Source organism: Chlamydotis macqueenii, chromosome 25, assembly GCF_036417535.1.
Source record: "Chlamydotis macqueenii isolate bChlMac1 chromosome 25, bChlMac1.mat, whole genome shotgun sequence".
In the NCBI taxonomy this organism is placed as follows: domain Eukaryota; kingdom Metazoa; phylum Chordata; class Aves; order Otidiformes; family Otididae; genus Chlamydotis; species Chlamydotis macqueenii.
In genome coordinates, this window is record NC_141580.1 from 4,712,866 (window position 1) to 4,740,836 (window position 27,971).

General features: G+C 66.5%; 2 protein-coding genes across 3 annotated transcripts; both read left to right on the plus strand.

Moving 5' to 3' along the window:
* Window positions 1–852: 852 nt before the first annotated feature.
* On the plus strand, window positions 853–5,134 carry P3H4 (prolyl 3-hydroxylase family member 4 (inactive)). The gene is made up of 8 exons (XM_086766795.1): window positions 853–1,332; window positions 2,798–2,947; window positions 3,186–3,357; window positions 3,446–3,574; window positions 3,682–3,827; window positions 3,912–3,995; window positions 4,152–4,293; window positions 4,376–5,134. Exons 1-8 carry the CDS (start codon window positions 853–855, stop codon window positions 4,387–4,389), a joined length of 1,317 nt encoding a protein of 438 aa, XP_086622921.1. The 3' UTR covers window positions 4,390–5,134.
* Window positions 5,135–7,884: 2,750 nt separating this feature from the next.
* On the plus strand, window positions 7,885–26,656 carry JUP (junction plakoglobin). Of its 2 annotated transcripts, none has more exons than XM_086766509.1 (15): window positions 7,885–7,955; window positions 17,945–18,177; window positions 19,147–19,400; window positions 19,610–19,848; window positions 20,312–20,513; window positions 21,131–21,275; window positions 21,683–21,786; window positions 23,024–23,362; window positions 23,742–23,897; window positions 24,037–24,156; window positions 24,349–24,499; window positions 24,614–24,735; window positions 25,021–25,060; window positions 25,399–25,571; window positions 25,788–26,656. In XM_086766509.1, the coding sequence occupies exons 2-14, from the start codon at window positions 17,952–17,954 to the stop codon at window positions 25,542–25,544; spliced, it is 2,244 nt and encodes a 747-aa protein (XP_086622635.1). In that variant the 5' UTR covers window positions 7,885–7,955; window positions 17,945–17,951; the 3' UTR covers window positions 25,545–25,571; window positions 25,788–26,656. The 2 variants fall into 2 exon arrangements, with proteins under 2 accessions (XP_086622635.1, XP_086622634.1); XM_086766508.1 differs by having other exon boundaries at window positions 25,399–25,568.
* Window positions 26,657–27,971: the final 1,315 nt, after the last annotated feature.

Here is a 27,971-nt window from a genome sequence, read left to right on the forward strand (position 1 = left end):
AGGCACAGCGCTGCTGGTGAGAGCCCGAGCAAAGCGCTATCAGCTCTGGGGTGCTCTGCAGCTCCCTGGGGCACCGCACGTGGCGCTGGGGGGACTTGGGGCTCCCCCACGGCACAGTGGGGTCAGGGCCTGGCTCTGGGGCAAGCAAGCGCTTGCTTAGGGCAGATGCCATCCCAGCCTGCTGGGAGGCGCTGGGCACTGCGAACGGCCTTGGCTCTGCGGGGAGAAACCTCGCCAGCATCCTGGCTCCTGCCCCGCGCTGTGACATCCCTCAGCACCGCTGGCCGGCCGGCAACTGAGCGCTGGGCTTGGGCTGGGGCCAGCGTGGCCGTGCCAAGGCCTGGCGTGGTGCAGCCCTGGGGCCTGGGATCTGGCACCGCGCAGGGCACGCGGCCTCCGCCTTGGCAGCAGCCAGCAGCGAAAGCAGCTCGGGGCGCAGCCGGCCTGGGGGGGTCCAGTTGGCTACTGGGCGCAGAGCAGGGTGGTCCTGAGCGCAGCCCGCAGTGCCCGGGGGCTGCAGCACGGGGTGCACCCAGCACAGCCCGAGCACCCCCGGGCCCCCGCAACGCCGAGCGCATCGTCCGGACCTCGCGGCGTGGGGCGCACCCTGAGCGCGGGGCGCGGAGCCGCTCCCCGCAGCGTGGGGCGCCGGGCAGGCGGCAGGAAGGGCGCAGCTCCGCGCACCGGAGCGCGCAGCACCGAGCATCCCCCCTGCGCGCACCCCGCGGGCCCCGCGCCAGCCGCGCAGAGCCGCACTAAGACCCTGCGCGCAGCGGTCGCGCACCGCCCCTTCCCCGCCGCCCGCCCCCCTGCGCGGAGCGCTGCGCGGGGCAGTGCGCGGCGGCGGCGGGGATGGGGGGCGCGGCGCCGGCGCTGCTGCTGCTGCTGCTGCTGGCGGGGCTGTGCGCGGCGCAGTACGAGGAGTACAGCGTGCGCGGGTTCCCCGCGGCCGCGCTGGAGCCGCTGCAGCGCGCCTACGCGCGGGCGCTGGCGCAGTACGCGGGCGCGCAGTGGGCGGAGAGCGCGCGGGCGCTGGAGGCCAGTTTGCGCCTCCACCGCCTGCTGCGCGACAGCGAGGCCCACTGCCACCGCCGCTGCGCCGCGCCCGCGGAGGGGGGCCCCGCGGAGGAGCCCCCCGCGGAGCGGGACCCCGCGGCGTGGGAGTGGGAGCGGGAGATGCAGCTCTTCGGGTGGCTGCTGCGCCGCGCAAGCTGCCTGCGCGCCTGCAAGCGCGAGCTGCCGGTGTTCCAGCTGCGCTACCCCCCCGCGCAGACGCTGCGCGACTTTCAGCGCCGCCAGCCCTACCAGTACCTGCACTACGCGCTCTTCAAGGTGAGGCGGCGCGCAAGGTCCGCGCAACGTGGACGGGGTGGGGGGGGCTTCCCCGGCCCGGGGGGTGACGGGCGTTCTCTGCCTCTGTCCCACTTCGGTCTGCGCCCCCGCTTGCACCCTCTGTCCTGCGCCCCCCCTACTCTGCCCCGGCCCCATCGGGCACACCCCTACCCATGCCCAATCCTGCGCCCCTCATCCTGTGCCCCTTGTCCTAAACCTCGACACCCCCATCCTGCATCCCCCCCCATCCTGCATCCCCCGTCCTGCGTCCCTTCATCCCGCATCACCTGCCCTACACCCCCTGTCCTGCGTCCCCCCATCCTGTGCCCCCATCCTACACCACCAGCCTGCACCCCCTCATCTGCACCCCCAAACCCTGCTCCCCTCTCTCCTGCACCCCGCTGTCATGTGCTTTCCCGTCCTGCACCTCCATCCCGCACCCCCTGCCCCACACCTCCCATCCCGCACTCCCCGTCTGCCCCCCCCCAGCTCCTCCATCCTGCCCCCGCGCCGTGGCACGTCAGCATCATCTGGGATGCATCAGGCGGGACGTGAGGGGTGCGCCTGGGACCGGGGGCCCCTGTGGTTGGGGGTGTCGTGTGTCCCCCCACTGCCTCACGTTGCACGAGGTCCCCCTGGCCGGGCAGAGCGTTGCCGGGGGAGGGGGCCGCAGGGGCTGCCCCGGCCGAGGGGCCCGAGCTGGCGGGTCGGGTGCCACCACGATTGCTGCGGGACACGTGTCTGGACGCTCCAGAAGCGCTTGCTGTGGCTCACGGCGTGGACGTGGAGGGAGGTTTCGCCCAGGGTGACCCCCCCCCTTTGGCCGGGGCTGCTCTGGCAGCGGCGCCCCGCACCCCGGGCACTGTTGCTGTCGGGGGCCCGAGCTGCGCTGCTGGCCAGCTGCCGGCGCGGATGCTGCGTTAGCGCTCAGCGCCGCTGCACGCACACCTGGCAGCGGCGAGGGACAGCCTGCCCTAGATACCGAACGCCTTCTCCTCTTGCTGGCTCCGGCCAAAACCCATTTCGTGGACAGTTCGTCCATCCCCCCGCAATTTCCCTCCCCTGAAATCGCAACCCGAGAGCTCCCAAAGCGGCAGGGGAGTGTGGCGGCGGGCCCGGGCTGGCGGCGGTGCCCCAGGAGCGGATCTGTGGATCCAGCCCGTAGCACACGGATCACTCCTGGCTGGACCTGGGGGTCCGCGAGGGCCTGAGCCATCCCTGCTCCCAGCCGTGGGCACAGAGCGGGAGGTTGGTGCGGCTGGGGACAGGCAGCCGCCACACATCGGCTGGATTTATCCGTGTGGTCCCGGATCCCATCTGCCCATCGCTGGCAGCGGATGACCGGGCTCGGGGCTGGCACCGCGGTTGCTGGGCTGTCCCCTCCCGAGGACCCTGCAGCCCCGGGGTCCGGCTGGGCACTGAGCCCTCGTGGCGGCCTCTGCACCGGCTCTTCCTCCCTCCCCAGTCAAACAAGATTGAAAAAGCGGTGTCGGCTGCCCACACCTTCCTGCAGAAGAACCCCAAGCACGAGATGACCTTGAAGTACCTGAACTACTACAGGACGATGCTGGACGTGGACGAATACCTGGTCGACCTGGAGGCTCAGCCCTACGAGGTGACGAAGGGACGGGGCTGGGGTGGGACTGGGGCTTCCCGGGCTCAGCGCACGCCTGCCTGCCAAAGCCTGGTCCTGCCGAGCCCCGGGGGAAGTGGCCCTCCCCTGTTGAGCCCTGGTTGCTCCCCTGCTGCCCCCCAAAAGAGCATCTCAGCGAGGCACCTGCTGGGAAGGGCAGGGCAGGGCGGTGCGGCCGGCAGACAGAGGAGGTGAGCGGTGCCCGCTTGGTCCCCGGCAGCCGATATTCGTTCGGTCGGTGAAGCTGTACAACAATGGGGATTTCCGGAGCAGCGCAGCTGACATGGAGCAGGCGCTGGCCGAGTACTACAAGGCGTACGAGGACTGCCTGGCCGGCTGCGAGGGCGCCTACGAGCTGCAGGAGTTCAAGGATTTCTACCCTGCCATCGCAGGTGACCGGGCCGGGGGGCCGCGGGCTCGTGGCGGAGGGCTGGGGGGGGGCCGATGGGGTGCCGTGCCTGACGCCTGCCCCCCCCCCAGACCACTTTGTGAGCGTGCTGCAGTGCAAGGTAGACTGCGAGACCGAGCTCACCCCCAACGTGGGCGGCTACTTCGTGGAAAAGTTCGTGGCCACCATGTACCACTACCTCCAGTTCGCCTACTACAAGCGTGAGTGCTGGCGGGAACGGGGGGCCGTGCCCTCAGGGCGCCCCAGGGTGCTGCAGACCCATGGGCGGGGTGTCCTCCCCCGCGTCACGCAGCGCTGCTCCCCTCAGTGAACGACGTGCGGGACGCGGTACGCAGCGTCTCCAGCTACATGCTCTTCGACCCGGGTGACGCCGTCATGCAGCAGAACCTGGTCTACTACCGCTTCCACCGCGAGCGCTGGCGCCTGCAGGAGGAGGACTTCGAGCCCCGGCCGGTGAGGACCCCCCCAGCCCCCTGTCCCGCGGCTCTGCCAGCGGCGGTGGGGCTGACACGGCCCCCACTCCCTCCCCGTGCCCAGGAAGCCGTGCGCTACCACAACCGGACGGCCGCCCAGAAGAAGATGCTGGACTACGCCAGGCAGTACCTGCAGGCTGACGACGAGGTAAATGACAGCGCAGGGTGCTTTTGGGGGTGCCGGGTGGGTGCTGTGGGTACCTTCCTTGGGCAGGGGCTCCGACCCCCAAACTAGCCCTGGAGAAGAGGCTGCGGACGGGGCCACCGAGCCCCGCTGCCTCCTCCTGCCCATCCCGTCCTGCAGATGGAGCTGGACGGCGGAGAGGGGCCGGAGGCACGGGACCTGCCCTCTGACGGCGAGTTCGAGGGCGAAGGCGACTATGAGGAGGGCTTCTTCGCTGAGTGGTGGCAGGAGCCCAAGACCAAAGGGGACAAAGCCGACGAAGGTTCCTGACGCGGGGCCGGGGGCTCTGCCGCGGGGCGGCTGCTGCCCGCGCCCCGGTACGATGGAGCCCTCCTTGTTCGCAGAGACCCTGCGATGAGCCAGGCGAAGGGGCGCCCGGCCCCTACGGAGCTGGACGGCGGTGGCCCTGTGATGCCATCCTGGGGACGCTGGGCTTCGGGCTGCTGCCAGCCACCGCGCAGAAACTCGGGCTCGCCGGGAAGGGCTGATCCTGCCCGCTGCCCTGCGGCAGGGCTGCCTTCGCCATCTGGACACCCCCTGCCCTGAGCGCAGCCCGATGCCCATCGCTGGAGCACCGGCACCGCCGAACCTCCCTGCCCGCCCGGGAGCCCGTCCTGGTCCACCGCTGTCCCCAGTGTCCCCGGAGGCCCTGGCCGGCGGCGACGCCCCGCAGCACTGGGGTTTGCCGCGTGCCTCAGCTCCTCGCCGGGACCTGTGGACGGTGCGCCAGGACGGACCCCTGCGCTGTTTCGGGGGGCTGCCCCTGCTCTGGCAGCGATGCACGGTGCTGCCCCCTCCCCGGGGCTCCCCACAGCTCCTGCCCTGGTGTCTCCGGCCCCCCGTCCTGGCAGCCGGCCCCCAGAGCTCGATGTCCCCTCAGAGCCCACGGCCCGGTGCTACAGCCGGGCTCCCGGCATCCCCATGCCGCCCGGCGAGGCTGCGTTGCCCGTGCCCTGCGTGTGCCTTGAATTTTCGCCACACCAGCCCTCTGTAGCCTTAAGCTCCGTTAATTTAATACTTCCCGACTTGCACAGTCGCTTTTTTTTTAATTATTATTATTTACTGGTGCTGAACTTTTAATAAAATCCGGACCGGTGTTTTCACGGCTGCCTCTGCCTTGGGGTGTGCGGCCACAGGAGCTGGGTGCCTGGGGTGGGAGAGGCTCTGCCGTGGGAGAGGGAACGATGGGCTGGGGGGCTGCATGCCCCCATAAAGTGGGGGAGACCCCGCAGGGGGGCTAGGGGTTCTCTAAGGGGGCTGTGACCACCCTGGGACTCTTATAGGGGGGTGTGACCCCCCTGTTGTGCACAGGAGGCTGCCAGGCGGCATGCGGGGCTGTGGAGGGGCTGCCCCCCGATATGGGTGTTTGGGGTGTGATGTGCATCTCCTGCTGGTTGGTTTGGGGGGGGTCACCCTGACACTGGTCCTTGGGGGTGCATCGTCCTGCTGCTGGTCTGGGGGGTGCAGCCTGCAACCCCCTAATGCTGGTCCAGGGCTGCCGGCTGGGATGACCCCCTCCCGCCTGCGTTTCGGAGCCCGTTTTGGAGGCCGCCGTCGCCGCCGACAAGCCTGTGCCTGCCCTGGGCACGGGGCGTCGAGCAGCGCGCGGCCGCCTCACTCCTCCCTGCCGCGCCGGGCGCGTTCCCGCTCCCCGTGGAAGTTGGCTGCGAGGACTGAAACCGAGAGGCTGAATCACCGCGTTTGCCCCGGGAGAGGGAAGGGAAGCAAGGGGGTGGCGGGGAGGCTGCCAGCACCCCACCCTGCCCCGCCCTGCACCTCCCGTTCACCAGGGCTCTCCCAGCTCTGCCCTCCCTGCGTGGGCCGGGGCACGGGGCCGGGGCTGAGCACCCCCCAGACCTGCGGGCAGGGCTCGGGGGAGGCCGCGCTGGCGGTGTGAGCAGCCCGTCGCACCCCGGCGCAGAGCAGGGCTGTCCTGTCCCCCGGGAGGAGTGGGGTTTGTCACCGGTGGGTCACGGGCGTCCTTGGGAGGGGAGCATGAGCCCACGGGGCGCGGCCGGCAGCGTTCGCGCCCGGATCAGCGGGAAGCGCTCAGCCTGGCGTCGCAGCCCGGGGGGGCAAAGGCTTGTTTATCTTCCCAACAAGCTGAGCGAGGGTGGCACAGGGCCCACGGGGCCTCCGCCCTGCTCTGACGCGCACCTGGGCACGGCGTCCCCTGGCCAGCCCCAAACTCAGGATGGGGCACACAGCTCCTTGATCTCACTCCCCGCCCAGAGCCAGGCCAAGGGGTCCCGGGGGCCCCCTCACTGCTCCCACCGCAGCGGCTGGGTGCAGGGGTGCCGGCGGGGTCTGGCACTCTCGGCAGCGCCAACCAGGAGCGGCAGCTCTGCAAGCAGCCGTGTGACCGTGGCGACGGCCAGGGCTGCGGGCACGGCCACCGTCCCCCATGGCGTGGGGCTGGCAGAGCCGGGCTGCGGAGAGCTGCTGCGGGGCAGAGGTGGGACGCGGGGGCACGAGCAGGGATACGGAGGTGGGATGCGCTTCCCTGCCGCCCTGACCATCAAGAAGGAACATAAATGAGTTTTTTGCCCGTCCTGCCATGCCCGTGCCGTGCACCCCGTTCCTCCTCACGCTGGGGGTCTCTCGCCGTGCTTTGGGTCCCCTGCTCCGCGCGCGGTGATGAAATCCTGTTTCCTTGCAGGGGCGTTCGGAGCGCCGTCTCTCGCCTCCCTCCAGAGCCAAGATTTCCCGGCTGAGGCAGTGCCTGTGGCCCAAGGCGGCAGAGGATTGTGCGGGGGCTGATGGCAGCGGGGTACAGGATGTGTCCCCTCGCCCGCATCCCCAAATCTGGGGAGGCGGAGGCCCAGGGATCCCTGCCGTGGGCTGGGAGGTGCCCTGGCTCTTGGGTGCTCGTTGGTGACTCGGGCGCTGGGTGACGGAGGCTTCGCCCGGGAGCGGGTGAGCGGGGCCGCGGCGGCAGCACCCGGCCGGACCAGTCCGGCCGGGGACGGGGTGCCGCAGGCCGCCCGTGCCCGGGCCCTTCCCCGGCGCCTCTCGCTGCCGGGCTCCTGCCTCAGTTTCCCCACCGGGGGGGTGCGGAGCCCCTTCCCGGGGCTGGGCCGGACCCCGCGCTGCCACCCCCCATGCCCAGCACCGATGGACGCAAACCCGTGCAGGGTGCGGGAGCAGGGGCGGCCCACGCGGCGCCCACGGCTGCACGAGGGCTCGGTGGGGGCCGGGCCAGCGGCAGGGCTGGGGGGCACCGGGCGCTGCCCACGGCCCCGCGCTCCCCCCCCGGCTTCCCCAGGCCTCAAAGCGACGCCGCACCCCCGTAGGACCGGGGTGCCGGCAGCCCACGGGTGATCCCGGATTTGCGTGGGGAGAGGCGGGCGCTGCCCCGAAGGGGGGGACACGAAGGGGCGAGGCCGTGGGGGGGCCCGGCTCCCTCGCAGGAAGCCCCGCACCCAACGCCTGCCCCGGGGCCCTTCGCTCCCCCCGGGCACACCGTGGCGCGGGAGGGCTCCCCGCGCACCCCGCGATCCCCGCACCCCGCGAACGCTCCGGGGGTCCCCACACCCGCGGGGCTGCCCCGCCCCGCTGCGCAGGGGAGGGTCCCCGGCCCCGCCCCGTGACGTCACCCAGGTGGGTCCCCCGCCTCGCGGCCTCACCCTTCCCCGCCCACCGCCGCGCCCCGCTGCCCAATCACCTGCCGGCGCAGGGCGGGGCGGCCGCGCCCCCGCCAATGGAGAGCGGATAAACACGACCGGCGGGGGCGGTGCCCGGCCCGCCGCGGGATTGACGGGCGTGCGGGCGACCCAATAGCGGCCGGGCTGCGCGGGGAGGGGCGGGGCGCGTGCCGGGGGCGGGGCGGGGCAGGGCGGGGCGGTGCGCGGGGCGCGGCTCGCCTTTTGTTCGGGCAGGAGCGGGGCGGGCGGCAGTGACCGCGGAGGGCGAGCGGCCGCGCAGGTGAGCGCCGGGGCGGGGGTCGGGTCCGCCGCGGCCGGGCCCGGGGGGGGGGCGGGGTGCCGAGGCCGCCGGAGCGGGGCCAGGCGTCCCGGGGCTGGGCGGGCTCCGCCGCGCGGGGTTGGGGAGCGGCCGCGCCCCGGGCCGGGGGGGATCCGGGCGGCCCGGCTCGGTCCCGCCGCCGCCCGGGGCAGGGCTCCCCGTAAGCGGCAGAGCTGGTGCGGAGCCGTGAGTCCGACTCGTCCCGCGTGGGGCCGGGCCGGGCCGAGCCCCGCGGCTGCTGGCGGCCGAGCCCAGGCTGCGCGGATCCGGTCGGGCGGGTCCCCGGGGTGAAGCCCCCGCGGGCGGCCGGGCCGGCCGGGCCCCCGCTCCCTGCCCAGAGCCGGTTTGGGAGTTGTGCCCCGGGCCGGTGCGGCAGCGTGAGGCGGTGGCTTCGTCCCGGATGCGCTCGGTGCGGTGACTCTGCGGGCGAGGAGGCGTCGAGCAGTGGCGGGGCTGCGGGCGCGGCCTTGGCACGCTGCTCGCCCAGGTGGCCGTGGTGCTCTGGCTGCCAGGGCTGGCGTCCTACGAGCCTCACCAGATGGCCGCCTGCCCGCTTGAGGCTGTGCCGGACGCGCCTTGGCACCACCATTCCCGGGCTGCCCCTCGCCTTCCGCCAGGGTCGTGAAGCGCTTTCCCCGGGCTGCCATGGCTGGGGGTCCCAGGGGGTCGAGAAGGGACCGGGGTGGCCTGGTGTCACCGGGCGTTGGGCACCGCTCAGTTCGGTGGGGCGGTTTCCCAGCCAAACCCTCCTGCAAGTGGCTGACAGCGGATATCCGTGCTGGGAAATGTGAGGGGAGCGAAACTCGGCTGCCTTTTTGTCTGGTGTTTGCAGGAGAGAGCACTTTAATTGCGTTAGCTGAGTGATTAGCCTAATTAATCAGGCTTACAGCACAGATGAAAGGATAATGCTGAAATGTTGCTGGGAGTTGCCCGGAGAAGGAAAACGCTGTCATACGAGCAACTTGGAGAGAGGTTTGTGCCACAAGAGGAGTGTGAATGCCAGCTGGGATGGCATAGCTGCCTGCCAGGGACAGTCCCGGGTGACCTGCGCTGCCGTTGTCCCTGCACAGGTGTGAAGGCAGCAGCCTGCACCCGCTCTTGCCAGGCTACAGGGTCCCTGCGCCCCACAGGCTTCTCCGCCCAGGGCACCTGGGTGAGCCCTGTGAAGGACGATGGGGGCTGGGGACGCCCCGTGACCCAGCTTGGTCTGGCCTCTGTGGCCACTGCACGTCCCGCTCCAGCCCACGTCGCCCTGGTTTTGGCGCTGGTGCCGCTTGCCAGCCCTGACACCCGGCAGCGTCGTGTCTGTCCGCCGTGGGGCTGGCGGGGAGCCGGGGGCGAAGCGTCTCCCTGCCAGCTGCTGCGGGGCTGGAGCGGTGCCGGGGGCGTTCGCTCGGGGCCGTTGTCTGCGCTGAGGGCGGGTGCGGTGCCTGCGGGGTCTGCTCCTGGCCCCACTGTCGGGGTGGGCGGGTGCCCAGCCCGGCTGTGCTGTCCAGTAACGGGGCAGGGGAGGTTTTAAGGTCCCTTTCAGTGTCCTTGTTTGATCAGAGTTGGCTGGAAGGGTGCGGGGTACCCAGCGAAACAGTCTTTGCCCATCAGAAGCCTATAATCGTTCTTTGCTTTGGAGGATTTCCATGAAGTGTCATGAAAAACCCATTTTACTGCTAATTTGGCTTAAACAAGTTGGCTGTCAGGATGGGAGTGCACAGAGCTCCTGGCATCCGTGGCTGAGGGGTGTTTTCCCCTCCAGGGCTGGCTCCTGCGTGGGTGCTGGGGGAGATGTGGGTCCCCAAGGCTCGGGGGGTGCTTGGGGGCAGGTGGGGCGGCCGCGGCGGGGCCCTCCCTGCCAGACAATGGCGTTTATGGTCTATTGTCTGGGCGGTGTGGCGCATCCTCGCCGGCTCCAGGAAGCGCGTGTGTCCCCGGTGGGATCGAGCTGGGGTCTGCCAGGGCTGGGCACGTGAGCCGTTTGTGTGCCGTGCCCAGAGCCTGGGCCACCTTGGCGGCACGGGCGGCTTGTGGCTTGGCTGCGGACCTCGGAGAATTTCCCCTCTGGTTCTGGTGCAATGTTCAGTGCTGTCCTAATCCCATTAACTCTCCCCTTTGTTTTCCCCACCTGAAATCCTTAATCAGCTCTAGCAGCCGGGGCAGGCAACCGAGGCTGTTCCTGCGACGGTGGCTTCCCTTCAAGGCTGTGGTTTGGTGTGGGAGCTTTGACGGGATTTGGCTTTTTATCGCACTTCCAGATCTCCGGGGTTTAAAACGGCGCTTCTGCCGGGCGCGCTGCCGCTCGCAGATGGCAGAGCCTGCAGGAGCCGAGCTGCCCTTGGCCCCCGCTTCGCGAGCTGGGGAAGCGGAGGCTCTGTGCGGAGAACTTGCGAGACTTTAATTGCAGCATCTGTACGGAGGCTTGAAGGTTTAAATTAGACTGTCTTCTAATTAGCAGAAGTTAAAAAGAAATCTAATTTCTTTTAAAACAATGTGAGTCTACCTTGGACTTCAGCTTTTTACCTTGATTTCAGCGGGTGCTTTCCCACCCCACAGGGTGTGCGGGGCACCCAGTGTCACCCAGAGCCAGGCCTTGCGTGGTGACTCTCGGTCCTGTGAGACCGTGGGGTGTCCCAGGCCGGTCTGTGGGGTTGGGGGCAGCTGGGAGGACACCGGGGCTGCATCGGTGCCTTGAATCGCTGCGGCATTCTCTGTTTTGGGAGGGTTGGTTTTACCCCCCTTCCTCACAGACGCAGTTTGGTGAAGCAGCAGAGGATGGTGGACACAGGTACTCACTCTCCGAAAAAGTCTTAAAACTTGACCTTAAGCAGCTAAAAAACATGTCTGTGCTTAAACTGGGATGGCTTCAGAGCCGTGCAGGTGCCTCCGTGGGCAGAGCTCCTCGCCCCCTCTGCTTCCCACCTCTGGCGCAGGAATGCTGCGCGGCTCGTCGACGGCTGCGGGGAGCAATGAAGATGTTTCTAATTAGGCGGAGGATTGAAATACCCTTCTAAATATGCCAGCACGATAGGTTTTGCTGTGGCTGCTGACAGGCCTGGAGGCATTTCAACACGCCTGGGTCGCTCGGCTCCAAAATCGCTTTGCGAACCAGGCAGGAGCCCGACGCTGCGGATGCTGGGGCTTGTCGGGCAGCCCTGCGACGTCTGCGCGCGTTTGAACCCAGCGAGTCCTCTGGCTCCTTCCAAGATCCCGAGCTGGCAGCTGGGCAGAGGTGGAACGCTCGGTGTTTTCCGAATATCCCGCGCCTGGGTGATCAGCCCCGCGGGAGGCGGTGGAGGCGAGTGAGCAGCGGTGCCTGCTGCGGTGCCGGAGAGGGGCACTGGTGTGGGATGCGCCACGGTCCTGCGTGCCTTTTGGGGGTGGATGGCTGGATAAAGTGCGTGTGCTTCGCTGGTGGGGGAGAGACCTTTGGCTGCTGTGAGGAGCCCTGCCGTAATCGCTGTGACGCGTGGGCAGAGCCCTGGTGACAAATCATTAACTTGCTCCGACAGGCCGGCTGCTGACGGGTGTTGGTGATAATTTCTTGTGAAGCGTCTGAACTTTACAGATGTAATGCAATGGGATGGAGAAATTAAGCTGGGGCTCGGCAGCTCCCGCATCCCTCCCCGCTGCCTCTGCTCCTCTGGCAGCGTCGGGGCCGGGTGGCAAAATCCTGTGTTTCTGGGCACTGTGACTGGAGCTGGGAACAGCCTGTGAGCCTCGAAGCCTAAATTTAAGGCCTGCAGTTATATTCTTAAAGGGCAACTTGTTCTTTGTGCTCTTTAAAACAAAATAATGGTGTTTTATTTTAATCCAGATGGAGTTATTGTGATTAATTGCGCCCTGCCAATTCTCCTTTCCATGGACAAGTGGCGAGTTCCCATCTTTCCCAGCAGCGTTTCTAGTGAGATCAGCAAACTTAAATTGAGGAGGGGATGCGCCCACGTGGGTCCTCCTGATCCCGGTGTCTCCGTGGGTGGCGGTGTCTGTACCAGCGCCTGGGGATGGCGGGAGGGGAGATGTGCTGCCGGAGAGCCTGTGATGGGAGGAATGTCCCTGACCCTCCCTGGGCTGTGGTCCTGCCATGGGGGACCGTGCCGACTGGGCACGACTCAGGAGCTGTGAGAGGGGGACCTGATCCCAAATCCACGCTGCCGGATCCGTGGCGGTGCCCAGCAGCATGGGGCAGGGAGGTGACGCTGGGCGAGCTGGGGCTGCGTGGGCAGTGGGGCAGCCCCAGGGGTGCGGCAAACGGTGCTTTGGCACGGCTTTTTGCACGAGTCCCGAGGGTCCGGCAGTTCCTGGGGCCGTGGTGCCCCGCACGAGGGCTGGGCCACCCCACGATGTGCTGCGGCGGTGGGGGGTGCGATGCCTGGCGTTGTGTATGCTCTCGCAACGGGAGAGCGCTTGACGGATAACACCTTGTCATTTTGTGATGTGAGGTGCCAAAATATTGCAGGCTGGGCTCGGTGCGTGCTGGAGCTGTCAGGAGCTGTTAATTTGGGCGAAGGTGAGGCGCTTCCAGAGGCTGGGGGGACGTGCTCTGCTTTGATGAAGAGCTTCAGCCGAGCGGAGCGGGTCGTGGCGGAGAAGCCGTGCTGCTGGGGCCGGCTCTGCTGCGGGAGCCTGGTCTTGCCACGCTCGGGGGGGATGTGGCACCCCCTGAATAGCAGGAGCAGCGGCTTTGTGTTGGGGCTTCCTGCAGCTCAAACCAAACCTCGTCAGGAGCAACTGGAAAATCACTGGGGTCTTGGAGCCTCCCCCAGTGAGGGAGCCCAGGTCTGAAGAGCGGCTCTTGCACCCCTCGCTGCCCTCCCTGGGTGACCTGAAGCTGTGGGAGCTGGTGTGGTGGCCAGGAGCCGCTCCGGATGTGTGAGTGTCGGTGAACAAAGGCCATCGGCCGCTTTGTGTGCGGGGCTGGGGCTGGGGTGGCCTTGTGCCCGTGCAGCTCGCCTTCTGCCAAGCGGCTGGTCCCCCGTTGCCTGTCTCCTCATTAAACCTCAAGCTGCTCTCGCTCCCCTTTGAATTCGTCCACTTATCTCTGCTGTAAAGCCCCACTGAAAGGGCTGGTCGTAGCCAGGATCTGACTCTGATGCTTCCCATTGATGCTGGCGAGGTCTTGAAAAGCTCCTTTCTCTGCCTCCTCCCGCTGCGCGGTCCTGCGAGGGATCCTCTTCAAAACCACCGAAGCCTTTGTACAGTGCCGGGTCTGTTGCAGGGAGCTTTGTTAGCTGCGACCCCAGCTTCATTAGCCGTCAGTACAATGGTGTCGCTTCTGGGCAGGGGGTTGGCGGCGGTGGGGGACCGTGGGGTGCAGCTCTCCCGGGTGCCCTTGCCCTTCGGAGGGCTCGGGCACCGCGGCTGCAGGGGCTGCTCTCCCCCAGCCCCGCTGTCGGAGCGGGCGGCCGCTCATCCCCAGCTGCTCCAGGAGGGTGGGGAGGACTGGAGGTCGCTTGCGTGTAGCGTAAGTGCTTCTAAAATAAGATTTGTTTTCTCACACGGCGTTTCTTGAATTGCCTTAACTGCATCTTTCCTTTTCTTAAAAGCCGAGTGACTGTCATTGCGGTGGCTCGCACGTTTCCCGCAGCTGAGCTCAGCCCCTCGCGCGCGGGGGCACCTCCACACTGCCGCTCTCCGCTCCCCACAGGGCTGGGAAGGACGCGAGCTCCGCAGAGGGCTGCCACAGCACCTCGGCCGGCATCCCATGCCGCCCCGGGACGTGCTCGGGGTGCCTCTCGCACCCGCTGCCGGGGACGTGGGGACGCGGGGGTGCTGTGTCCCTGCTCCCGTGGGATGAAGTTCCTGGGCACGAAGCAGCGTTCACGGCTTCCCCGCTGCTGTTTTGGGCAGCTCAGCCCTACGTCTGCCGGCTGCGTCCCGCCTGCGTGAGGCCGAAGGCTTCTCCTGGCAGCCGGAGGGAAGGGGCCGGTCAGGCCCGGGGCTGCGTGTTTGCCGGAGACTTCCGTCACAGACGGTGTCTCGGGGGGGACGATGCTGCCTGGACGCAGATCAAATGGCTCTGGGGGCGGATGAGCCGCTGGCCGGTGCCTCGCAGCTGCGGGAGCTTCCTCTGCCGGCCCCAGCTGCGGGAAGTGGTGGGAGAGGGATTAACCTTCTCCTGGCTCTCCCCTGCGCGGGGGTGGCTGGACCCCCGTGTCCCGCAGCTGAAGCTCCTTGTGTGGCTCAGCCCGTTCCCCATCGTGGGGTCCTCCCCGCAAACCTGCTGCCCCTCTGTGGATCCCCCACATCTACCTCGCTGTTTCCGGGGGCGAGTCCTGTTTCCCTGGGGTCCCGGCTCTGCGCGGAGGGGCTCGGTGGTACCCGTCTGCCCTTGCTGTGCCCAGTTAATGACACCTGATGGGAGGGGGAGATGGGCCAGGCTGAGCAGCAGTTGTCATACTGCCAGGCCTGGCTTTGGAGGGGGCTGGAGCCCACCTGTAAGAGGCAATTTCGTGTGCAGGGTAACACTCTTTGATCAGAAAAACTCGGAGTTGGGCCACGAGTGACAAAATCTGCTGTATACATGATCTTCTGATGTAATCATGTAGAAATAGTATATAAGGTTTAAAAATTCACAGAACTTTCCACAAGGCCTTTTCTGTTCTTAGAACTCAGCGGTCTTAATGTCCGCAGAGTTTCACATCTTCAGCACAGCATTTCTGTCTTGTTCCTGCTCTGCTTCGAAGAAGTTATCTTCAGGTCATCGCGTCTCATCTTCCTCCGTCAAGGCTTACGGTCTGGAAAGCTTAAAAATACGCTTACTCAAGCAAAAATCAGTTGATTTCCTATTTGTTAGCACTGCCAACATCTGTAAAGGTTAATTTATCAACTGTTGTCTGCTGATTAGCTTTGACCAGTCTTGTGATGGTCTTGGAAAGGGGATGTAGCTGAGAACCTGTGTTCTGCACTTGGTTCGATGTAGTGATGGACTTCAACACCACCCAAGCATCCCCTGTGCTCGTGGCTGACCCTTCCACATATTTTTCACATGTGCCCCAAATACCCCCTGCTTCTCCCTCCTATGTGAACTGCTGCCCTTCCCTCTGCCGCTTGTGGGGGTCCTGCCGCACCAAAAGCATCGCCCAGCGAATGGCCCCTGCTGAAGCTGAGCCCGGGTGTTACCGGTGTCCCCTACCCGGGGACTGCCCGTCTCGCTGAGGAGGAGGGAGGACATCTGAGGACAGAGCCCAGCTGTGGAGGACGCGGGAGAAGCTTGCGTCTGGCGCTCGCTGAGCGATGAGCAGAGGATGCTTGACGCAGGGTTCAGAAAATGTCACTGCTCGCCACTGGAGCATCTGATGTTTGCTCCACTGGCCCCATCACCTCGGGTGCTGCTGGCCTCGCTGGCCACCCGTGACGGTGGGCAAACCCCCTGGAGGCTGCCGGTGGGGTGATGGTCCAGGGGAAGGACCGGTGCTGTGTTTAACAAGGTCCCTTCTGGGGAGCTCCTGGGGAGGGGGAGTCCCCAGTGGCCCCTGTCTCCTCGCCGCAGGGCGCCATACTCAACACGGTGCTCGTTGGCTCGCACCCTCTCTCCTGCTTGGAGCTTGGCTGGGGCCCGTCACCTGAGCGGGTGTCTGGGCTCCGGGGAGCTTTGCTGGCTTTTGATGTCTCTGGGGTGCCGGCGGCGCAGACAGAGCAGGTGGTGGGGGGGTGGCTCGTGCATAATGCAGGGCTCTGTAAGAAACTGGTGTCTGCGCTGAGCTCCTGGAGGTTTGAAAAATTAAGCGCCTGTCGAACGCCTTTAAATCGTAGAGCAGCCGTTACCAGTCGCCTGACGGTGCAGGCAGCACCAGCCCCTCCTGCCAGCTCCAGCTCGCTGCTGCCCGGGGGTCCCTGCCCTGCCTGGGTGCTCGGGGTCCTTACACCCCCTCTGTGGTGCGGGGACCTTTCCTGCCCTTGGCTCCCCTCGTCCGCTCCATCCAGGGCAGCTTTCCAGTGTCGGCCTGGGGATGCCGGCGTCCCTCCGGCTGCAGCCGGTGCTCTGCACGCCAGCTCCTGGCTGGGACGCGCGGTGGCTGGCGCCAGCTCCTGCTCCACAGCGACTTGTCCCGCTGGTGCCAGCAGCACGCTCTCCCGCCCGCCGGGCTTCCTTGGGCATGGCTTGGCGTTGCTTTTCTTGGGCTTCCCAGCACAATTTGGAGGCTCTGCCACTGTGGCCAGGGTGACCCAACTGGGAGGACCTGCTCTCCCAAACACCAACACGACAGCTCGTGAATACGCTCGGGGTGCGCGGCACAGGGCCTCTCCTGGCCGAGCCCTGCTCTGGCATGGGGCGGGGAACAGAGCTGGGCTCGCCCCTCGCCCCCGGCGCCATGCGTCACGCACCGATCGGAAACCCCAGCTCCCGCCCGCGCCCCGCCGTGGGAACGCTCTGCCCCCGCTGCCCTCCGTGAGCGGGTCCCTGTCCCGGCGCCGTACGAACATGCATTATGCACAACCCAGCAAAGCCAGGGCGGCGCTTCGGCTGCGCGTTGCTGCTTGGCAGCTCAAAAAATATTGAGTTGACGGGAACAGTGCCCTGCCGTGGCTCCGGGAAGGGGGGTGGAGGGTGGACACACTGGGATGCGGGATGCATCTGGCTGGGGGGACCAGAGCGTGGCCTCCCACCCAGCCACGGGGCTTGTGCCCAGGCTGGGATTTTTCCCAGTTGATGCCAGCTGTGCTGTTTGCGAGGGCTCGGCTGCTCCTTGGGAACAGCCGGCAGCGCTGGGGCGAGCTGCGCCAAGCCCGTGCGCGCCGTGTCCTGCCGGGCTGCCCCGCGTAAGCCGCGTCCTCGGCCACCACCTGACGCCCTGACTCAGCCGCCGGCGTGGCGGGGGGCTCGGTCCCAGTTCCCGTTGTTCCCCCGAGGAGGGTGCTGGGGCCCGAGGCTGCCTGGCTGGTCCCCGTGAGGCCCGAACTGTGCCGGACGCTGGAGCGGAGCCAGGGGCGCGCGGCCGCCCTGGTCCGGCTGGCTGCGTGAATCAGTGCCGGTGGAGGTGGTAATTACGGCTCTGCGTGGAAGCGCGGCTGCTGCGGTGCCCGGCTCTGCCGAGCGGCAGCTGCTCCCCTCGCCTCTTATCGCCGCCGGGACTCTGACTCATCCCCACCCCTGCGCGGCCGGAGGAAGGGGCAGAAATCCCAGCGGTGGGGCTGCTCCCGGCCCTGCTGGGATGTGGGGCTGGTGACTCACAGCCCTGCGGTGTCCGCCTGCCCCGATGAGCTCAGGGTTAATCCGTGAGCCATCCTCCTTCCCTCTGCGTCCCCAAAATTAATGACGAGGGAAACTCAGCCCTGTTCGCAGGCGACCTTGCCTGGTTTGTCCTGAGTTTTGGGATGTGCTGGGCTGCCATGGCGTGGTGCTCAGCACAGCGTGGGCAGCGCCCAGCCCCGGACCGCGCCGTGGGCGCTCGTGGTGCTGAGCACCCAAGGGAGAGCCAAGCCGGTGGCTTCACCTGGTTATTTTTAGGCGCTTTAGGAGTGTCCCAGAGGGCTTCTAAAAAGATTCATTTTGCTCTTGGAGCCCTGGCCCTGAGGCTGTCTCCAGCTCCCTGCCAGGCCCCGTCTCTGGAAACTGGTCTCTAAAAAGCTCGTGGGCGGCTGGGGGACCCTGGAGCGGGGGGACCCGTCTGTGGGATCCCTCAGTGCTGGGCAGAGCCTGCTCACACCCTCGACGCCGAGGCAGTGAGACACGGCGTTGCGTGGCAGGCGCTGGCCGACGGCGCGTGGTCTGCGCCGGTTGCAGCCGCGGTTCATGCCTGAACACGAGCGGCGAAGTGCTGAGCTGTGAGTTCGTCATCCTGCTGCCGCCTTTCATCTCGCGTGGGGGAGGAGGGCAGATAGCGATCTGCTCGATCCGCTCGTGAGCTGCGCAGGGGCCGGCGGCTGCGACGGGGTCTGCCACGCGGTTCGGGGCGGGAGGGTGCTGTGGCGGCCTGGGCTCTGCCGGGGGCGTAACTTCTCCCCTCCCTGCCCCGCAGAGCAGCCATGGAGGTGATGAACATGATGGAGCAGCCGATCAAGGTGACGGAGTGGCAGCAGACCTACACCTACGACTCAGGCATCCACTCCGGCGTCAACACCCAGGTACCCTCCGTCAGCAGCAAGTGCCTCGGGGACGATGACGAGGTCTACGGGAAGCAGTACACCATCAAGAAGACCACCACCACGAGTTACTGCCAGGGAGGGAGCCAGGGCCAGAGCCAAGCGCAAGGTAGGGGCTGTGGAGCCGGGCACGTCCGCGAGCTCGGCTGCTCGCTTCCTGCCTTCCCGTGCCTCCCCCATGAGCCATGCTGCTTCTAGGCGCTCCTCCGCGCCGCCTTCCACACCCCGGGAGTTGTTGCTGCCTAAAATATGCTCCCTCCTGTCTTCCTTCCTCATGCCGAGAGGCTCTTGCGTGGGAGCGGCGCGCAGCCAGCCCGCGGTAGCGCTGAGCTGCGCACACACACATCCCAGCGCGCCAGTGGGTTGGCTCCAGATAGAAACAGCTGATCCCAGCCCACGGATCGGCTCTGCTGCCTGTCTGCCTGCTCGGGAAGCCTGTCTCAGCGTGGCTGGCAGAGCTGCCGGCGTGTGCCGTAGAGCCCCGCCGGCCGGCCCGTCTTCTCTCGCTGCTGCGAGGGCGAAGCAGGCGGAGACGCAGCCCCCAGCACCCAGAGGTGCCTCCCCCAGCTTTGCCCCTTGAAAGAAGGCAGGTTTGCTCCACTCGCCTCTGCGGTTCCCCCGTCAGCGGTGGGCCCTGGCAGGTTTAATTGCACTGTGGAGAGGGACGAGCCCTCCCGAGCCCCACGCGGTCCCTGTGCCGCAGAGGTGGGCACCGTGGGTGGCTGCTGCAGCGTCTCTGCCCCTTGGGTCACGCTTGGCCTGGCATCTTCAGTCTCCATCTCCTAATCCCAGTGCCAGCTGGTCCCAAGTTGCAAATATCCTTTATTTTTTAATTAATGGGCCTTGTGTGACAACTGCCTAATCATGCTGCCTAATTGAGTGTCGTCTTATCTCAGCGCTGCCGTCTCTGTTTACGCTTTGAAGCACTGGCTCCTTGCAGAGCGTGCTGGGACTGCTGACGTTGCTGGTGTCGTTGCGCTGAGCTCTTGCTCAGCTCGTTGAAATTGGAAAGCAGGGTTGGGGAGCGCTCCTCGGAGAGAGCCCGAGTCACACGCTGCCTCCCCGTCTTTCCCTGCAGCGGACATGGAGGCTCAGCTGGCCATGACCCGGGCCCAGCGTGTCCGGGCTGCCATGTACCCCGAGACGGTGGAGGACCGCTCCCTGCTCATCACCACCCAGCTGGAGGGGCAGCAGACCAACGTGCAGCGCCTGGCAGAGCCCTCGCAGATGCTGAAATCGGCCATCGTGCACCTCATCAACTACCAGGACGACGCCGAGCTGGCCACCCGCGCCATCCCGGAGCTCACCAAGCTGCTCAACGATGAGGACCCGGTAAGGAAGTGCGGTTTGCCTGCGCGTGGCTCTGGGCTGCTGCGTGGCTCTGCCGTGCCGGCTCTGCCGCTCCAGCACCGCCCTGCCCAGAGCGATGCCAGGCAGCCCAGGGCCAGCTCTCGCCCAGCAGACTGGGATCCCTCCTGTCCCCGCTGTGATGGGCAGCAGCGGGACCCCCTCCCACCCGCCGGTTTCTCTCCCCTCCCCAGGTGGTTGTCAGCAAAGCGGCCATGATCGTCAACCAGCTCTCCAAGAAGGAGGCGTCGCGCCGGGCGCTGATGCAGTCGCCGCAGATCGTGGCGGCCGTGGTCCGCACCATGCAGAGCACCAGCGACCTGGACACGGCCCGCTGCACCACCAGCATCCTGCACAACCTCTCGCACCACCGCGAGGGCCTGCTCTCCATCTTCAAGTCCGGCGGCATCCCGGCCCTCGTCAGGATGCTGAGGTACGGAGGTGCCGGCAGGGGGTCCCGGGAGGACGGCAGAGCCGAGCGGTCCCTCCTGGGCTGGCAGCGAGGTGAGGGAAGGGCTTGTGCTGCCCCTAGATGTGGGTCCTCCTTCTGCTCACACCAAAACGAGGGAGTGGGACACCTTGAGCCTTTGAGCCTGGGAAAGCCCCAGGGGTTTGCTGCAGTTGGAGCTTTTATGGAGGCACGAGGAGGGGAGTGGTCTCCCACACTGCCTTGTCCGTGGAGATGGGGCTTTGTCTCTGCTCTGCCCTGAGGAGAGGTGTCCCTTCCCTGAGGGCCAGCCCAGGGCCATGTGTGACGTGGTGGCCTGGCAGCGGGTCCTGCTGAAGGCGCTGGGTGGGAGTCGGAGCTCGGGGCAGCTCCGCGGGCTCGGCTGGCAGCCTGGCGAGCCCGGAGGCAGCTGCCCGCGCTGAGGTGGCTCTGTGCCGCCTGCCTGCAGCTCGCCGGTCGAGTCTGTCCTCTTCTATGCCATCACCACCCTGCACAACCTGCTGCTGTACCAGGAAGGCGCCAAGATGGCCGTGCGCCTGGCTGACGGCCTGCAGAAGATGGTTCCCCTGCTGAACAAGAACAACCCCAAGTTCCTGGCTATCACCACCGACTGCCTTCAGCTCCTTGCCTACGGGAACCAGGAGAGCAAGGTGGGCACAGGAAGCCTGGCGTGCCCAACAGCGCGGGGTCCTGCCGGAAGGAGGGCAGGAGGGGGGTGGTTGCCCAACCTTGCTCCACGCAGAAGCCCAGGAGTGCGGGGGTGGGAGCTCCCGATGTGTCAGCCCGTGTGCTCCTTGGCCGCAGCCGGCAGCGGAGCAGTTGTGCATCCGACCTCTCCCAGGTGGAGCAGCCCCAAAAGCGCAGACTGTCCCAGTCTGGCCGGTAAATCGACTCGGCTGGGTTTCTTCCCCCGCTGCTCCGGGCAATGCATCTTTGTTCTTTGGCTGCTCCTCTCCTCCTACGCACGAGTCGTCCCAGCCTCGCGCGGAGGTTTGGTTCCTGGACCTGCTCTGACGCTGGTGGGGGTGGGAGCCGCTGCCCGTCCTGCCTGCAGCGTGGGGTGAGGGTCCCCGGTGTGCAGGGCTGGGGTGGCCGGGGGGGACGGTGGCAGCACGCGGCCCCGGCGGGGCTGTCCTGAGGCACTGCTGCGTGCTGAGGCGCTGGTCCTGCCTGACTTGTGTGCTGGCACAAACTGGGGAAAGCAGAGTGGTGGTCTGAGGAGCCCCGAGCTGCCGCACGCCCCGACCCTGGCCCTTCTGTTTTGCAGCTGATTATTTTGGCCAACGGAGGACCCCAGGCGCTGGTGCAGATCATGCGCAGCTACAACTACGAGAAGCTGCTCTGGACCACCAGCCGGGTGCTCAAGGTGCTGTCAGTGTGTCCAAGCAACAAGCCCGCTATCGTCGAGGCCGGTAAGAGGGGCTGGGGGGCTGCGGCAGAGCTGGTGTCAAACGGGAGGAGCGGTGGTGTCAGGGCGATGTGGCTGAGGATGCCGTCTCACTGTTGACGTGCGGGATGGGCTGATGCCTCGCACGGCCAGGTGAAACCACCTGTGTGTGGTTTCTTGCTCTGGAAGGCTGCTGGGGTGCTTTCCTGGCACTGTGCGTGGGCAGGATCCGGCCCAGGTGGCCGGCTGGGAGCTGTCTTCCCGCACCGCGTGTAGCCCCTGCTAAGCCGTGAGGCCACAGCGTGCGTTGGAGGCGTCGGTGGGGTGGTGCCCAGCCCGCGCTCGCCGCGCAGTCCCGCTGTCTGTCCCTTCTCCTCCCTGCTGGGGCAGCTTTGGGTGTTGATAGATGGGTGGTGTCTCCTTCCCCGGCAGGCGGCATGCAGGCGCTGGGCAAGCACCTGACCAGCTCCAGCCCCAGGCTGGTCCAGAACTGTCTGTGGACCCTGCGAAACCTCTCCGACGTGGCTACCAAACAGGTGAGTCTGCGGGACCCCGAGTGGTGCTTTGACGCAGCGTTTCAGAGGCTTCTCTGTACCGGCTGCCCCTCGCCCTCTCCTTGTGCCAGGCTGAACCAAAAGCGACGTCCTCGTGCCGTTTCCAAGCCCTGCGGGCTGCGGCGGTGCGCGTGCCTGGCAGAGCGAGGGGGTGCCCAGCCGCCCCCCAGCCCCGCTGCAGCAGTGGTTTGCCTGGCGTCGCAGGATGCTGCTTCCTGCCCGTGGCTCATCCCATGCCAGCCGGCTGCCGGCGCTCCGGCCGTGTCCCCGCTGTGGGACTGAGGCCACCGGCAGTTGCTCACGTGCTCAGCGGGACATCGCCGGGGCTGCTGCTTGTTCTGAATCGGGGAACCCTGGTTGCCTGCTCAGCCCCTTCCCCAGCGAGGGGACCGCCGTCGAGGCAGCTGTGCCCGTGGGGCTGAGCGGCGGCCAACGCGAGGGTGACCCCGAGCTCTGCTCCGGGGCTGCTCTCCCCAGGCCTCTGCCGCCTCCTGATGTGTTCCCCATCTGCCGGAGCCGCCTCTCCCTGCGCGTTAGCGCCTGATGCAGCATGGAAACTATTTGGGCTGGAGTGTAACCGTCCCCTGGCTCTACCGAGTGAGGAGGGGACAAGGCCATGGCGCCTTTAACTCCGTCCTGCCCCGCTGCTGGCTGCCTGCCGGTGTGGCTGGGACCGCGGCCACCCCGGGACCGCTCGTGGAGCGCTGGCGGGAGCATTGTTTGCGCTTCCCAGCAGGGAAAAGCTGCTGGAGACGTTAAACTCTAAGTAAAGCCGCACATGTCGGCAGCAGCTGCTGCTCGCGCCGTGCCGGCATCGTGGAGAAGCAGCCCTGGCTGCGGGACGCGCGAACCCTGCCTCTCCGCCATTGCTGCCTGCTGCGGCCCGAGCAGAGCCGGGGACGCGTGGGGCCGGGACGCAGGGTGCTGGGGGGTCCGCAGCGAGGGGTGTGCGAGCTCCAGTGAGGGCGGCCGCACAAGCGCAGGTCTGGAGGGAGAGCACGGTGGCGGGCTGGGTCCTTTCTGCGACAGCAGGAGCTGTCCTTGTGGGAAGGGACTCCTCCGAGGCCGCGCATCCGGCCCGTCTGGGGGACGCAGCTGCGGTTCCCCACGCTTGGACGAGAGACACAGGGGACGGGTGCGGGGCTGCAGCCCAGCCGTTGGCTGAACCCAGGTCCGGCTGCATGGGATCTGGTCCAACCTCCTGTCCCCACTCCCGCAGGAGGGCCTGGACGGCGTCCTCAAGATCCTGGTGAACCAGCTGAGCTCCGATGACGTGAACGTGCTGACCTGTGCCACCGGCACCCTCTCCAACCTGACCTGCAACAACAGCAAGAACAAGACCCTGGTGACGCAGTCAAACGGGGTGGAGGCCCTGATCCACACCATCCTGCGGGCAGGCGACAAGGAGGACATCACCGAGCCGGCCGTCTGCGCTCTCCGGCACCTCACCAGCCGGCACCCCGAGGCCGAGATGGCGCAGAACTCAGTGCGGCTCAACTACGGCATCCCTGCTATCGTCAAGCTCCTCAACCAGCCCAACCAGTGGCCACTGGTCAAGGTAAGGGGCTGGAGGAAACCGGTGGCTGGGCTCGAAGCCATGGTGGGACGCACTGCTGGGGCGGGTCTGCAGCTGGTGCCGTGCGTGGAGCAATCGTGGGCTGCTGCCACTGCAGCCCTGCTTCTGTTGGGCTGTGTCCTTGACGGAGGAAATGGCTCGTGCCGGCTGCTCGGCTGGAATCAATACTCCCCCCAGCCTCCCCCGCGGAGACCAGGCTGGATCCGGTGTGGGAGGAAGCTGAAGTCAGCCTGAGCCGCAGAGGGGGATGGGTGGGACAGGCAGGGGGAAGGGGGGCCTGGCCGGCCAGTCCCACGGGGAGCGCGCAGTACTCCAGCCCGCGATCGAGATGAATCTCTCCTTCCCGCCCCCTCGCCTCCAGGCTACCATCGGTCTGATCCGCAACCTGGCCCTGTGCCCGGCCAACCATGCCCCGCTCCAGGAGGCCGCCGTCATTCCCCGCCTGGTCCAGCTGCTGGTCAAGGCTCACCAGGATGCCCAGCGGCACGTAGCGGCCGGCACGCAGCAGCCCTACACAGTGAGTCCCCGTGGCAGGGTCTGCCGGGGGTGCCCTTCTGCCCTGTTCCTGGCACAGCCTGGCACCCCAAAAGCCGGCCTGTCCCTGGCGGGTAGCCTGTGCCCCCGCTCAGGGTGGTCGTGTGCTTGTACCCTGGCAGGACGGAGTGAAGATGGAGGAAATCGTGGAGGGCTGCACGGGGGCACTGCACATCCTGGCCCGGGACCCCATGAACCGCATGGAGATCTTCCGCCTCAACACCATCCCTCTCTTCGTGCAGGTCAGGGGCTGGGGGGCCACGGGGCCACAGGGGCTGCACTTTGCCACCTCCCACGTGGCCAGCACAGCCCCACGGAGCCGGGGCCAGGGAGCTGCGGTGCTCGACTGGCAGCGTCCGCGTGCATCAGGCCGCGTCGGGGGCTTGATGGCCTTGCGCGGGCTGCTTCACGTTGCCACTCATCTCTCCTGACAGCTCCTCTACTCGCCAGTGGAGAACATCCAGCGCGTGGCGGCTGGCGTGCTGTGCGAGCTGGCCCAGGACAAGGAGGCGGCAGACGCCATCGATGCCGAGGGGGCTTCGGCTCCGCTGATGGAGCTGCTGCACTCCAGGAACGAGGGGACGGGTGAGTGCTGCCGTGCCAGGCCCCGTGCCGGGGGCTCTCTGCCACCTGGCATCGCCCCTGGCGTTTCGGTGCTGCGCGACACCAGGAGCTGAAGCTGCTCCCCTTCCCCTGCAGCCACCTACGCAGCTGCCGTGCTCTTCCGAATCTCGGAGGACAAGAACCCTGACTACAGGAAGCGCGTCTCTGTGGAGCTCACCAACTCCCTCTTCAAGCATGACCCGGCGGCCTGGGAGGCGGTGAGCATCCCGCTGGGCGCGGAGACGAACTCTCTTCCCTGGGGAAACCGGTGCCTCTTGGGATGGATGGCCCCGTCCTCCCTCCAAAAGCTGCCGCTGCCGCCTCTGGCCAGAGCTTGGAGAGGCAACCAGCAAACGGGGGGAGGTGGGAGGTGGACAGGCTCTCCGGCAGCCCTGGGTCGCGGTACCCGCTCCCTGGGGCGGGGCTGGGCACCACGCAGCCCCCGAGCATCGCGCACGTGTGAGCACGTGTCTCCTCTTCAATTCTGTCACCTTCTTTTGTAGGCTCAGAGCATGATCCCCATCAACGAGCCCTACTCAGATGGTGAGTACGGCGCCGGCTCTTCCTGCAGGGTCCCCCGTGGGCTGTGCTCTGGGGGGGCAGGTGCCTTGTCTCACCAAAGCCGGGCTGGTTTGAAATCCTTCTTTGGGCGGCAGCCAGCAAAGCGCCAGCCTGGCCCGCCTGGGGATGCTTGAGCAGGATGCTCAGCACCCCGGGGAGCACGTGCAGCCACTCCTGTGTGTGCCTGGGCTGGCCCGGAGGTTTGGGGCGGTGGGTGGCCCTTGTGTCGCACGCTGCCGTGAGTGGGGGGCTGGGAGGGTGGCTGAGGCCTGGAGAGGTCTCACTGCGGGAGCTGAGGTTGCCGCTTCCCTTCCCCGCAGAGCTGGACCCTGGCTACCGCCCCATGTACTCGGGCGACATCCCACTGGACCCCATCGACATGCACATGGACATGGACGGGGACTACCCCATGGACGCCTACAGCGACGGTGTCCGAGCGCCTTTCGCTGACCACATGCTCGCCTAACCCGCCCCGCAGCCCCTGCACCAGGTAGTCGGTGGCATCTCCCCGGGGCGCGGGCGCTTAGCGAGGGCGTGCTCGGCCCTGGAGCGGGGTGGGCGGCCGGGGGAGGCTGCGGTGCTGCCGCGGGGTCCGCAGTGCTGCTGCGGGTCGGCATCCGCATCGCCCCACAGGCTCGGGGAGCCCTTGGCTCTGGTCTCCTCCAAAATCCCCCCTCGGTTGAGTAACGGGAGCTTCTGCCGCGCGCAGGTGTTTTCTCCATACAGAAGAGGGCGGCCCCAGAGCTCAGTATTCGCAAGAAGGACTTGGGAGACAGAAGTGCCTGAGAAGACAAACTTTTCCATTCCCACGAGAGGTTTTATTTTTGATTTTTTTTTTTTTTCTTCGCTCTGGGTCTGTGGAGAAGGTCCTTCCTCCTGGGACTGCTTCGAGCACCTACTGCCGCATCCAGCATCCAAGATACTGTTTCTGAAGCTTTAAAACACACAAACCCCACACCATTAGCGACCTTTCATTGGCAAGATAGTCTTTTCTATGAATATATATTTCTTTTTTATTTTTAATATGGTGCCAACGGCTTTTGCCGTCTTTAAGTTCGTGCTTTCTAACTTCCCCACTATTTGTTCTGCGTGTTAGCGTTCGAGGAAAGGAATCTAACACGGGAAAACCCTTTGCTTTCTGCAAACTCTGACTTAATCAGGCCAATCCGGAGTTTGCTGAAACCAAAGGGTGCCGTGTCCCAGGACCTTCGTTTTAGCCATCGGGATGTCTGCGGTTTAATTCTTTCCGATCAGCTGTTGGGGAGCTGATTTGTGCACCTGCCTGTCCTACCAGTACCCATAGGGGAGTGACTCCAGCATTAGGAACCATGTCCTTGTACCCATCTCTGTTGCACATTTTAACCCGTTTCCCTTCTTTTTGGTGAGTGGTGTGTTTCCGTCCCCTCCTACCTTATCTAACGCATTTTTTAAAGAGGCTCTAGATCCGATGGTGGCTTAACGCTTCCACCGGAAAAGGATGGACAGTTACTGGCGTGTGGTTCAGGAGTGGAAGATTTTATTATTTCTGTAAGTTGTTTTTGTATAGACCAAAGCAAAGAATAAAATAACCCTCCCAGCCCCGCATTGCCCTGAGCCTGTTCTTCGGTCGGCTGCGGAAGGTCAGCGATCCCCTTGGGACAGCTCGGTGAGGCGCAGGCCACCCGCTTGCAGCCCCGCGGCGCCGGCAGCAGCTCCCAGCGCCAGCCCTGCACCCGGACTCGCTGCCAGCCCTTCCCTCGCCCGTCGCGGTGCTGGGCTGTTAGCATGCCGGCTCCGTACGGGCGTCTGTCTGCTCTGTCAGGAGGTAAAATCTCCCAGTAATTAAGATGTTTGTTCATTAGGCAGCATCACCGGCGTCTCTTCCGTGCTGCTGCGCAGAGCTCGCTTTAACGAGCTCTGGGGATGAACGCGGCGGTGGGGAGCAAGCCCCGCTGATTGATGGAGCCGCGAGAGGCCGGGTTAAAAAAGTGATTTACTCAGTCAAACCTGGTCGCCTCCTTCAGCAGCCTGGCTCCACAGCGGGAACAGATGGCGGCAGGAAATATCCCCAGCTGAAACGCTGCCTGGCACCTGCGCCCAGGAAGGGAGATGGGGAAGCAGCGGTGGGCAGGGATTGTGCTGGGAGGTGGGAATGTTCGCAGAGTTACCCACCAAATTCAGGGCTGCCCATCTGCTCAGCGCGGGACAGGGACAGCCACTGCTGGGGCCCTGCACGGCAGGGATGCAGCCGTGCTTCCTGCCGCGGCCCGTGCCAGGACCAGGGATGAGCAAAACACCAGCAGCTTTCCGGGCAGCCCAGGCAGAGCCGAGTGCGCTTCCCGAGGGCAGCGGGGCCGGAATTGCTCTGCAGCTCACAGGACGAGGCTGAGGGGCCAGCCCGGATACAACGGGGCTGCCGGGGGGCACTGCTAGGATTTTTTGGGGGAATTAGAGCTGCGGGATGCCTGTACCAGGACAGTTGGAGCTGCTTGCGGGGTCTCCCAGGGAGCTGCATTCCCGGGGAGCCAGGGTGGGCAGAATCGGGGTGAGGGGGGTCCCTGGGAGGCGGCGAACCAGACTACAGGTCCCAGCATGCCCAGCTGCGCTCCGCACCTGCCCGGGGAGCGGCTTCTGTTATCGGCGGGGCCGCAGGAGCGATGGGCGAGGGCCCAGCAGCCGCCTCCACGCCCGCAGCAGCACCCAGCGGTGAGTGCGCCCCCGGACCCCCCCCCCATGCACCGAGACCCACCGACCCGCTGGGACCCCCACGCACTGAGACCGCCGACCCCTGGGACCCTCAGTGCACCGAGACCCCCACTCTCTATCCCTACTCCGGGGCACACCGGGTCCCCGCTGTGGCCGAGTGCGCTGTGCCACCTCCGGGCACCCCGAGGCCCCGGGCAGCCCCCGCGGG